This window comes from Phaethon aethereus (assembly GCF_964289735.1).
Source record: "Phaethon aethereus genome assembly, chromosome: 5".
Lineage (NCBI taxonomy): Eukaryota > Metazoa > Chordata > Aves > Phaethontiformes > Phaethontidae > Phaethon > Phaethon aethereus.
Genome location: NC_138579.1, coordinates 69,441,873 through 69,454,862, shown reverse-complemented (window position 1 = coordinate 69,454,862; position 12,990 = coordinate 69,441,873). Strand labels below are relative to the sequence as shown.

At 37.4% G+C, this 12,990-nt stretch overlaps 1 protein-coding gene across 1 annotated transcript in view; it reads left to right on the top strand.

The window, feature by feature from the left end:
• LOC309406090 (uncharacterized protein) overlaps positions 1-9,319 on the top strand; it is a gene marked incomplete at both ends in the record, with an annotated part of 40,228 nt that extends 30,909 nt beyond the window's left edge. Inside the window, 9 exon segments of the mRNA XM_082001115.1 lie at positions 3-61; positions 349-500; positions 2,035-2,194; positions 4,517-4,669; positions 5,735-5,902; positions 6,842-6,939; positions 7,294-7,428; positions 8,335-8,449; positions 9,161-9,319. Coding sequence (XP_081857241.1) covers positions 3-61; positions 349-500; positions 2,035-2,194; positions 4,517-4,669; positions 5,735-5,902; positions 6,842-6,939; positions 7,294-7,428; positions 8,335-8,449; positions 9,161-9,319 — 1,199 coding nt within the window.
• Positions 9,320-12,990: the final 3,671 nt, after the last annotated feature.

The window sequence follows — 12,990 nt, the reverse complement described above, 5'->3', positions numbered from 1 at the left end:
GCATGAGGTAAATTCTTTTAAAAGTAATTTGGATATGCCTCAGAACAATAGGGAAAGATTGGTGAGTTTTAATTAGCTGCATGACTTTGTAATTTTTTTGTTTTATGCAGAGAATGCCTAGAGACATTACGGATTCTGAAGTTTAACTTTGTAAATTATGTGAGTGCTGAGAAAACATTGTGTGACTAGAGAAGGTGTGCTTACATTTATGGGAGTTTAGGTAATTAGCCTGATAATCAGGACCAAACAGGGAGAAAACATTATTCTGTAATTAGGTTTCTAGCACTAATAAAACTTCCAACTGTATATTTTTTATTCCAGTTCACTAATCATGTTTATTAAACGTAGGCTAAAGAAGGAGGCAGCCTTGCAGCTGTTGAGATATCAAAACTGAAGATCAAGGTTGATGATTTGGAGAAGGCACTGCATCAAACAAAAACCTTCCAAGCAGAAACTGAGAGAGAGATTGCATCATACCAGAATGAGCTTGCTGGATTGAGGTATAAATGTTAAAATTAACAAATAGTACATATGGCTCTTGTTTAGAATTCTTCAGTGACTTCACAACCTGACGTAAAACTGACACAAAACCAAAATTATGAATAATTTAGCAGGAAGTAGGATAAGAATATTTCTGTAATGTGCAAAATCAACTTCCACAGGGTTGTCTTTGTTTGCGGTTATCCTTGTATCTTTATGTAATGGTCTTTTGGCTTATGTAAAGTTTCAGGCAGTCTTAATTGAATGTTTTCTGCTCTGTTGGTGACTTGGATATACGGAACTACAGTTTAAGAATCTTATTTCAATGCTTGGTGTTATATTCTCTTTTTATAGCTGTATCTTATATCTATAGCGATTGATATGGCTGAACATTTCCCCCCAAATCTCTTTTTTAAAAGATGGCTGAGGTGGTGTGTATTTGGCCTAACGACATACGGAAAATTAACTTCATTTCACATTTGAGCATTATTTTTGTAAATTCAAGAGTCCACTCCAGTGCTAGCATCATCTGTCACAAATGAATAATGTGACACCTTGGGCCTAACTTGGTGAATGCCTCATGAGGTCTGCTGCTAAGAAGGCAGTAGGCATTTTTCAGTGGCACTCTGTGGAGGCAGGGCAAGATTTGGTCATCTTAGACTGCTGTTCTTGTTCAAGGTTTTAAACTAGTGCAGATGATTGAAGTGCAAAAGCATGTTATGATCAGTTCAGTGAAGATAATTTTGTTAGAATTTGAGGCCAGTAGGCAGTATCCTAGTGCCTTAATGCATTTTATTGTCCGTAGTGCAAATTCTAGCTCTCTAATTAAAGTCTATATAAGATAACATCTGTTTTATACTAGAAGTTCTTGGGGGAGGGGTTGTAGATCAAAAGGACAGCCCCAAATTTATCTTTGTACAGTGATCAAGTTAGCATGAAATAGTCAAACGTTATTCTAACTTGTAGACTTAACCAGTGAACAGCATGAATAGTCTTCCATTTTTTTCCCCAAACTTTAAAAACATAGATTGAATTCAAAAGGATTTAAATGACTTTTATGCCCTTTGTGATATCGCCTGTATCGACAGCAGTTTCTGTCATACATGTTTGTTTATTTCAGTTCTCTGGGTCTAGGATGTTCCTTTTCAAACTTGTGTAACTGCAGTAGGGTAGACTGGCTATCTTGAGCAGGGCCTACACAGCTGAGACCTAGAGTTGCTTTGCTGCGCAACCTTATTCTTTAGGTAGCTGAAGTATGTACTGTGTTAACAGATGTTAGTATCTTTACAGCCAGTGAACTTCTCTCATCTCCAAGCCAATGAAGCGAATGTGATGTTATCACTTTTCAGGCTTCATTTTCTGATTTTTTTTTTTAGCAGATGTCTTTAAACTGAGGTATGTATTGAGAATGTTCATATAATGCTTCATATTTGCATATAACTGCTCAAAAAATACCATTATTTCAGAAATAACAGTGAGTACACCTTTATCCTTTTCATTCACTGGTATGCAGTGTATTATCATTTAACATCTAGTCTAATATTTTATGTTCAGAATGGAAAACAACCTCCTCCTCTCAGAGTCCCAGGCACTGCGAAATCAATATCAAATCACAGTTGCTGAGAAAGACCGACAGATTGCAGAACTACAGAAGCTGCAACAAGACATGATTTTTAAGAAATCGGTCTCCGCTGGCAGCAATTACCCAGTCAAGGTAAAAAAAATGAAATGTAGCAGGAGGAACAAATCTACCTCCATCAGGTTATTGTATTAAATTTGCAGCTTGCTTCCCAAATGAGAACTATACGGCATATGATAGTGAAGTATGGAAGGCTGATGAGTTCAACAGCAGACTGGGTGCTGATAAATAGAGAGGCATACTAGAAAGGGAAAGAAGAAACAGTGCAGTTTGCAGGTTTCTCAGTTAATCCTTTCACATCAAGAGGAGGATTGGGAACTTTCATGCAACTTAAGGAGAAATTCTTCTCATGTAGTAGCTGAGATGAAATGTGTTATATCCACAAGTGGAAATACAATCCTGGCTTCTTGTGCCAATTTCATATCTATCATGCGTCCTTTTACTGTTCACTCTGTTGTAACGCCAGTGTCGTTACTTGTTCCTGTACCACACTTGTTCAAAAGAGAATCGGATGCTGTACTATTACTTGTAGGATGCCAACAATGCATGTATTGTCACTGAGTCCTTGCATGCTGATTGACTTAATCACCTGCCAGACAGCCTGTACTATACCTGTGTTCTACCTATTTCTTTTTCTCTCAGTAGGTAGTATCAAGTTGGATCTGTCTTCCCCCGGTTCAGTGATTATTGCACTAAGTATAGAAGCATTGTAATTTTTTGAGACATGAACCTTCTTTTAAAATCCAATTTTAGAATTGGCTAGCTAAAGCAAATAGTATTGGTGGAACAGGTAGACAAAAAAGATGACTTGCATGTATCTTATCTTTAGAAAACCAGTCTAAATCAAAGTTGTTTCAAGTTCTTTGTATGTTGAAGAACTGGTAGGAAAAGTGGCACAGAAAACATAATTCTTGAGTGTAGATAATTTGTAGTACAGTTCACCTCAGCTTCACAGTACTATGACATTGCAATACAAAAAGACATGTCAAAGGAGAGAGGTGGAAGGCATGAGACAGAAAAACTTCTAGGAAGAAACTTCAGAAAAGATGGGGATTGTTTACATTAGGAAAGAAAAAAAGGAGCGGGGGGGAACTCTAGTAGTACTGTGGGATGCATGTGAAATGAGAATCTACACTTTCACTTCGTGTAAGCCCAGAATAGGGGACATTCAGTTACAAATACAAAACTAGTAAAAGAATGTGCTTTTTCGGGCAACGTGAACCTTTTTTCAGATACATTATAGCTGCAGCCTATTTTCAGGGACACAGTTTTTAAGAGGAACAAAAAAAAACTTGGTAGTTTACATTGACAACAGTTTTCAGAATTTGTATACTTGATGCTAACAAATTTTAAAGGTCTAATAAAGTTCATTCTTCAGAACCTAAATCAATCTGTAATTACTGCAGATTAGGATAGGACCTAATTGGGAGGAGAAGGGAGAGATGTGCCTAATGGAAGTGTTCTTGCCCTTCCCCTGAAGCAGCTGGAGTTGGCTTCTGCCAGCAACAAAATGCTAAATTTAGAAAGGCAGCAGCTGAGACCCAGTCTGGCAATTGCTGTCTGCTTTTGTAGACTGTCGTTACAGGTTCAAGGAAAGTGAACCTTTATTATACTCTTAGAATAATGTTCTTACGTGCCTTTTCTGTCCCAAAGGAAGTAAACCATATTCCTTTTCATTTCATTAAAACCAATATCTTCGTTGGTCAAGTTTGTGTGTCTCATGCTGTTTACTTTCTGTAGCTAAAATAATGAATGAAAGCTATTGAACAGTAATGTCTGTTGGGTTATGGAATATTTTATGTGGTTGAAGTCTTTATTTCATGACTGCATAGGAAAATAGATTACATAAAGCATTAGAGATGGCACTCTTCCCTCCATTATTGGAGATTAACATCAAAAAATTGACCTGCCAGAAATAGGGGTGGCCAAAGCTGTGAATCAGTGATAAAGTTGGGGTTTTTTGTGGTCATTTTTTTGTCAATATGAGCTTTCAGCTTTAAATTTATATTTACAAATTAGCTGTTCTTCTACAAGACATGAATACCATACGTTATTAATTTGAAAATAATCTTTGGAAGGTGTTTAATATTCATCTGGCTTTTTCTGTTTTTCCCCCTTTTTTTTGTGCTTCAGACTATTTGCAAATTAAAAATTAAGTTGGGTTGCCTTTTCATGGTAATTTTTAATTTGAAGTATTTAGGTTGAAAACACTAAGTAGAAGATTTTTTTTTTGTTAAATATAATGTGTCTTGCAAATGTGGTATTAACTTGTGAGAAGGAAATGATCTTGTGAAAAGGAAATTATTATGTAGTCCGTATGTATATTTAGTGTTGGTGGTGTATATTATTTCAAGAACTCCTATACCATTTACCCTGAATATGCTAATACTTTTTAAGGTTTTAGAAACTGCCTCCCTCGCTGGCAGTGCAGATACGCCGCAGGAAATCAAACATGTCTTAGCTGAGAAGAATCAGCTTCAAAACGAGCTCCAGCGCTGTCTTCAGGAGATACACCAGAAGGATCTGCATTTTCAGCAGATTAATTCAAAGGTAACTTAGAACAACAGCAGTGTCTTGTGTGACTGACAGTTAGTTTGCCTTGAAAATTAGATTCTTCAAAACAACCCTGTTGGCTCAGATTAGAAATTGCAAACTAAATGTCTGTATTATCTTTCTGTCAGGCTTTCCTGACTTGTTATTTGACTCAGAGAGGTTTATTTGAATCTGCATTCTGAAGACATTGATGGAGCACTGCTGAACTTCAAAGTAAAATGTCTTTCATTATAGACAGAAACAGATGTCTGTCTTAGATGGAACAAGATTTTAGCTATCTCATACCAAATTTTAAATACCTCAGAATGTTTCCTTACAAATTCTTGATGAACACTTTTGCGACTGTTAAGACTGTAAGAGCGTGTGTATTATCTGTGTGCACATGTGTGTGTGTGTTCAGTTTTGTTTGTAAATGTTCTTGGAAATTCCCTTTTTACGTTTATCTCTTTTTGTGTGACCTGGTATTGGAAGCAAATCAGATTTATGTTACCTTTCATCTGTCATTGTGTCTGTTTTCACTCCTTCACCCAAACATTTAAAAACCTAATAACAATTTTAACCAAACTTTGAAACAGGTGTAGGAAATCTCAAGCTCCTCCAAGTGAAGATGAGAGTTTGGGTAATGGGTGGAGACGCAACTTACAGTCTGTTTTTTGAAAAGATGAAAACTCGACTGCTGAGCGTTCCTGGACTGCCTGGTGAACATGTTTATACTGTCAGGCTTATTTGGCTCTATGCGTTGTCCTGAAGTAGCAGCTACATATACTGTCTGCTGCCAGGTGGTGATATCATAGCAAACATGGGGAGGGAGGCACTGGGGTTTAAAACCCTGAGTTTCTGGTTTGGGCATATTGATGACAGGGGAAATCAATACTCAGGTCTCATTATTTCCGCTGGTCATAAAACAACTAGTTAAATCTTACCACTGTGACCTTGCCAAAGAGTTGATGCCATTTTGAAACTAGTACTTGGTTGTTTTCAACAGCAGGTCTCAAATCTGTCGTAATTTCCTGGAGGAGATAATTCCTAATTTTTACTTACTTAAATGTTAATTTCTTTCAGGTTGTGCAATCAGCAGAAGAGAATGCTGTCTTGTCTGCCCAGCTGAAGACTCTTTCGCAGACTCTGAGGGATAACCAGCTTCGTTACACTGACTTGCAGAATCGTTATTTAAGACTTGAGAGGGAATATCAGACAGTGCAAGTGACATCTTTCCAAGGCACTGTTCAGGTAAACAAATATATGGAAATGTTTTTGTTTGTTTTTTTCTTCTGTGCTTACATTTCTCTGGTTTTCCTGCTAAAAATGAAGTAAACACTTTTTGTTTTACTGATTTGGTACTTTTGCTAGCCCATGATGTGCTGAAGATAACTGTTGTTGTAAAGCTGGTTTTACTTCACTTTTCATTTAAGGAAGCTGTTTATACATCTGTTTTTTTGTTTTGAGGTATCTTCTTTTTTGAATTAGTCTACAGCTGGCAGAGGTAATTGGATGGTCACTAATCACCGGATCAGCAGCATTTAGTGATAATTTCATGTCAGTCATAAATTGTTTTGCAAGGTGTTTGAGTAATATTTTCAGAAGAGAGATCTGTATCACCAGTTCAGCATTTCGGTACCCTTTGCTCACCCCTCATACACATCTGTAAGGTTACTCCTTTGTGGTATCTTAATGTTAAAAAAAAACTTCTATATTGATTTGGTTATTCAGTAACAATCAAGTAATATAATGCCCTAAAATATCATAGAGATACATACGTAAAACAACCCTTACTCTTCCGTAAACAGGAATAAACACAAACAAGGAGAACTGTAAACAAAAAAATAAATGAATAGCTGCATTACTTAGGAAACACAGTCAGTGCTATATTACTATGTGGCTGTGTAGATGCATTTCTTTCACTTCAGACGTTGCTCAGATAAGAGATTGCAGTGTTACGCAGTGTACATGTATCCTTCAAGTCCTGCAGCACACACAGGCAGTATTCGTCAGCTTTCTGTTAGAAAACAGGTTCGGAAAATTGCAGCTCCGGCAATGAAAAGATTAAATGGGACAAAGATTGGTTTGTTCCGCTGATTTGTGATGCTTATGGCTTCTTTAATTGAAATAAAGATTTTTAGCAACTAGAAAAATGGTGATGGGCTTTTTTACCTCTTTAATATTTTCTAGGATGAAACCAGAGCAGAAGTTCCTCCTGGAGCGCCACAGGAAAGATCTGCAATTATTGTTGAAATAGACAATATGGAGCTAAATGAACTCAGAAGAAGGTCAGGACTGAGAGCATGTTATTAGCAATATTGTTTTCCTGATGGCTGTGTTCTAAGTGTGAAAGTAATGCTTTTCTATCCCTCTGAGGCATTTTGGGGGAAAAGGGAAAGAAGTGCGTTTACAGTGGATTAAATGAATCATAGTTATATTTTTCATTTGTTATTATCTGCTAGGATTTGTGGTTTGTTTCTGTAAAGATACATATTTGTTGGTGACTTTATTTCGATATTGAATCTAAAGCATCTCACTATAATTAAGTCTTTATCCTTAATAAAATATCCTTAATAAAAAAGAACAAGAAATTAATTCCTGAAGTACGTAAAATACTGATTTCAGATTTCATTTTGTCATAGGCTTGCAGAGACCGAGCAACAATATGATTCAGTGCAGCAGGCGCTCTCACAGCTGACAGAAACACTGTCGGAAGAGAAGAGGAGGAGAGAAGCTGCGGAAGAAGCTCTTGGGCTCTCTGAGGAGCAAAGCAACAGGTAAAATACTCCTGTCTGTAAGACGTGGAGTTTTTTTCTTTTGAAAGGAAAGTGTAAGACACATTTCTTTATCTTTTCTTATACTTTTGAAATATGGGACAGTTAGATTGCTGCATTAAACCCTTATGTGGGTGTGAAATAACTTGCATGTTCAGAGAGCCGAAGCCATCTTTTGCTTCTGCTTCCCCTTGGACAACTGCATGGTGAGGTTTTCATTTACACTATGCCTGGAGGAAACGCAAAGTGTACTACAGAACTGGAAAATGGAGTGTCAGATTTTTTGTTTACCTTTTATTTTTAGTGAGGTTAGCGATTGATTTTTCTATGGGTGTTAGATTTCTGAGCAAATAATAGTACAAATAGAGCAAACAAATAATAGAACCTGTTTGTGAGCCCGCAGTACTTGATGCAATGAAGGTGCATGTGTAACCGTTAAAAAGCTAGGTCTAACTCTATGGATCAAGAAAATGTTACGGGCTTTGGGATTTTTTTTTTTTTTTTTTTTTTAATTTAATTTCTTGGTTTAGGTGTTGAACTCGGTAGTCAGCGGTCTTTCTTTTTTTACAAGTTAGGAAAAAATCTGACATAGAACAGCTTTAGTACAGCCACTGCTTAGATTTAAAATATCATTATCCATCTGCCTACATAAAGTGCCCATCGCTACCATCATCTGAAAACCACTATTCCATCAGCTAGCGATGATGGCAGTTACTCTGCATAAATGAAACACCTTGAGAGTAGATTGTAAATAGAGACTGAAAAAGACCTGGCAAAATAAACGAAGTCTTACTGCTTTTTGTGGGGACCTTCCCACAGTAATGTAAGTAGACAAAATAATGTGAATTCAGTGCTTTAAAAGAGCAGATAATTCAGTGCTCCATTATTTCCCTTCAATTTTTCCTGTAGATTTGAAGTAAGCAGTTACAGGTCTGTACCCATGGAATACAGTGTTCAGATGGAAACTGAGGAGGAAAGGGAAGCCTTAATCATCAATCCTAGTGAACATGTTATTGTGCGAAAGGTAAGTAAACGAAAGCTTTTAAAACCCCTGAATTATAAGCTACGTAAATGTGGCGTACATCAATGCGTCTTCGCTCTGCTATACCTTTCAACTGTCATTCATTCTTGGAGTGCAGATTTCCCTTTTGAGTGACTTGAAATCACTGATTTTGGGTTGTCCTCTTCATATGTAAACACTGGCATGAAGCAGCTACTTGTCTAACCTGCTTTGTCTCTGAAAAGCTGACTGCGAAGTACTCTCTTACTGTGTCAGATATCATGGGGGTGGGTGGGCCGTAGAGGCATCCATTCAAAGTAGCAAGCTACTACAGAAACTACATTGGGTCGTGGATGGTGAGTCAAATACAGGCAGCTGTGTAAACCATGCCATAGAACACATTACATATGTCCAAATTAAAATGTGAGTAATAATATTTATATTACCCACGTGGCCATGAAATAAAATGTGTGTGCATATAACAATGCGTTGTCATCTCTAGTAATCATATGTAATTGCATAATACACAAATATCTTGTGTCCGTTCCTCTCCCCTTTTATTAATGCTCTTTTCTTTGGCCTATAAATCATTTATGCTTGCAGCCCGTGCTGTGGCATCCGTTGCTGCATCAGAGGCAAAAAGCTTATAGTGCCTTCAAAATCTTAAGTTACATTGGAGCTGCTTCTCCTCCGTATTCATGATTACTTACTTGACTTTTTTTGTTCCTTAACCAGATGAAAGGAGGAGCCCTTTCCTTCAGAAGATGGCTTCGAGGGCGAAGTCTTTACTGTTCTAAGCTGCTGACCTCCAGAGCAAAATCCCGCTATTTATTCCTCACGTACCTAGTTACACTACATCTTATTGTTTTACTGTGCCTCACTGGTGTTCTCTGAATACACTGCATTTTCTGGGTAAATTATTTCCCTCTAGGTAATCGTGTGCCATTCAAGATAATAGACTTTTCACATGCTGCTGTTAAGCTATGCACTGGACACAGTTGTACATATTCTTGTTAGACGACGTGAATCTTAAGCTTCGTAAAAGAAACTTGTGTATATCACACTTGCTCCAAAGTTGACTTGAATTGCTCTTTAACAGTGGAATATTATATTTGCTAAGGAGAAGATATTCCCCTCTGTTTGCCCTATAAAGAAACTGCTGCATACAAGTTATTTAATATTGTTTGTGAGTACATAATGATTGATTACTACTGAATGGGTTGTAAATGATATCTTTTCTATATAAATTTTATTTTAAGAGTTAAAATTATAAATTTTAAAGGAATATCCAGCTATTACTGTTTATTGGCTTCTTGATTATAACAAGAAGTTTTATAGAGTGCAATAAAGGAAGAACTACTGGATTTTTTTTTTTTTTTTTTTAATTTTTTTCCTGAAAATAAAGATTTAAGAAGGTTGTTCTTTGGCCATACAGTTTGTAATGGCTCTGACAAGGTGCACAGATAGTATATGGTAATGAGATAAGCCAATGATTAAAGATTCAGAATTGAGATGACGTGAAGAAATGTCTTCAACTTCTTATATTCCTTTACTGTTGTTTAAAGGTGCAATTTCTGTAGTTTTTCTTGTTTTTTTTTTTTTAATTTGTTGGGGGGGGTTGTGGGGTTTTTTTTATTCGTCTTGGTGGGTTTAGTTACTGCATATCTTTGGGGCAAAAAGTCACTGAGCAGCTCAACATGTGAAATTCAAGCTTATAAAGACACAACCTTACATATTTGACATACTTGGGCTTCAAGATTCAAATGAATAAAGGGTACATTTTCCACTAAAAGGCTATAAGAAGCAGAGGATTTGTGTTCAGTTTCTGTAGACGTGTAATAGTGTTGTGTGTTGCATATTAATACATCCATGTTTTCTTACAATGTACTCTGAAACTGCACAACTGTTTCTCCAATTCAGAGAAGAGCTTTTTTGTGAAGACTCTGGCCACTGGAAGCTGGAAGGTCGTTTTTTACACCCTCTATTGTTTGTTGGCATTTGTTCTCTCTGTGTTTCCACTCACATCTGTGTAAAATGGAGATACAATCAAAACAAGCAGAGTCTAGTGGAGTAGGCAAAGTTGCAAAAAAGAGTAGCCATTTGATTTCCCGTTTGCTAGACTAAAATACTAAAAACCTTGTCAGAAAAGAAATATCTAATGAGTATGGAAATGGAAGGATTCCAGCGGTTTTACTGATGGGCAGATACAAGGTTGGCTTTGAGCAGATGTTAGCGAAGTGAATTATGTGCTTAAGGTCCAAGGATTCTTGTATGGATGCCTGGTGCGCGGTCGCATAACGGGTAAGAAAGAGGGATCAGTTGGCATTTATGTCCGCAGAGGTTTTTTTTACCAAATTGTATCTGATGTTCTGCATAACTTGTGTTTATCATGTGGAACGGGAAGTATTGCCAGCCGTAGTTACTGCTGTAGGTAAATCCTGTAAACTTTCATCTTCTGATGGTTCTTTAGTATTTCTTAGTCTAGTAAAGGTCTGGATTTCTGTATACATCCAGTATATTCCTATGTAATTGATTTTTTTTTTTTTTTTTTTTGGTGAAATGGTGATGGCTCATCTCTTTGGAATGGCTGATTGCTGATTCAGTCCCTCTTTTCAGCCATCGTGTCACCCAAGTACCGAGATAAGTCAGCTATTTTCGGTCTTTGCGCCACGCAAACAGACAAGTACAGTTGAAACATGAGTACTGTACATGGTAGGACTTTCCCCTTTCCAGCTTGAGGGTGGCTGTTAACAGAATGATAACGAGCTATTCTTAGCTAATCATGTTATAATGAAGCAGAACGCTTCCCAGTGACAACAGTGGACCTACAAATCCTTCCAGTCTTACTCATCTCGTGTGAGGGATTTTTGTCTTCAGGGGAGAAAACAACCCTCTGTCATGAGGCGTAGCAAGTTAGCAAGCGGGAAAGGAGCCAGAGATGTTAGAAATTCTGCCCTAATTTATCCAGGCCTTTGTGCTGTCACTGCGATAAGCACAAACTGAAAAAAAGTTTCCAAAAATGGCTTGACACATGTAGATATTCTGTGAACTCCTTTCCAGAAGCTGATATAAATGTAATGGAAGGTGAGATCATGTCATTTACAAAGAGGCTTTTACAAATCGTCACCATTTCCCGGGTAAGTATTACCCTGAGAGTTTTTCATGTTACCGTTCATGATTTTAATGCTTCGCTTCACTTGGTCTGAGATCTTTCGGGGGTCGACACGCTTGCTGGACTTGGATGCTGTTTGCCTCAACCTTTGAAGGGGTTCCAAAGGGTCTCCTTTGGGCACAAGGTAATTCAGGTTTGACTGCGTGGTTGCAGGGAAATGTGCACATGTTCCTCATCGCTGGAAGGATGAGTAGAGTGCGATGAAACCTTCTTAGTCTATCCGAACCCTGGAAGAACACTTTAACAGTGCTTGCTGTCTGGACATCAGGCCTGATGCAGAAACCAGAAAGGAAGTTCTCTGTTAATTGTATTTAATTTTGCACTGAGAATTAGAAAAACAAAAATTGAAAGTAAATAATTAAGCAAATTTAGGAAATTTATTTAGGGATTTCATCTGGTGACAAGATTTCCAAATAGCTGCTTTGAGAAAATGATTATTAAACCTATAAATTCAGCGGCTGTAAAGCAATAATGTGACTCAATCAATGAAACTTCTAAGTTGTGCTCTTTATTAGTTCATTCACCTCATAATTCAGTAACGGTAAGGAAAGCAAGATTTTTTTTTTTTTTTTTTAAATAATGGGAAATGACCAAATTCAGCCGTTGATTTTATTAGTAAGTGTCAGCAGCTTCTCTGGAATCTAATCGATAGCGAGTGAAATTGCAAAACTATTGCTGCCAGCCCTCCAAAGTGTAACGTGAAGGGGTCAGCGGGGGTTTCCCTATGAAGTTTGTTTCTCCAGGGAAGCCTGTGCTGACCTTAGTTTTACGTGTAGACCTGTACGTGAAATGCTGTGTGTATGAATGAATGGGAATACTGTTTCTCACCACGGAGGATTAAACATCTTGGTCCTATCCAGCCTTCTTTAGAGCCAAGGAACGACGCTGAGCTCTGGGAGCTTTGCAGCATTCCTCCACTTTAAAATTCTCTACTCTTAAATCCTAGTATCTCATCTGATGTCATTTCTGAATGTATTTAAGAACTGAGTTTCCTTCTGTTTTACACTGATGGAGCCAGAGTCTGGGTGCAGTTCTATAATGTCGGATGCTGCTGATAAACGGTTGGCTTACTGCGTTCTTAAAAGCTTTTGCCTGAGGGTCTTAGAAGAAACTAACAATTCATGGCAACACGAATGAATGTTCCAAAATATCAGCTGCTAGAACTCATGGCTAAACATCCCTATATTAAAGATGTTAACAAATGTATATGATAAAATTATTCTGCTTCCTTATGCGAAAAAGAATCTTCCGGTCACAGGCACATCAACAAGAATTAAAATGATTTTTTTCTTCTTCAAAATCATGTCATATTTTCGAATTACGCTTCCATTTCTCCTGCAAGCGTTGGGATCGGTCATCGCGCTTCGTAAAGCGTGAGGGAAAGGATTGAACA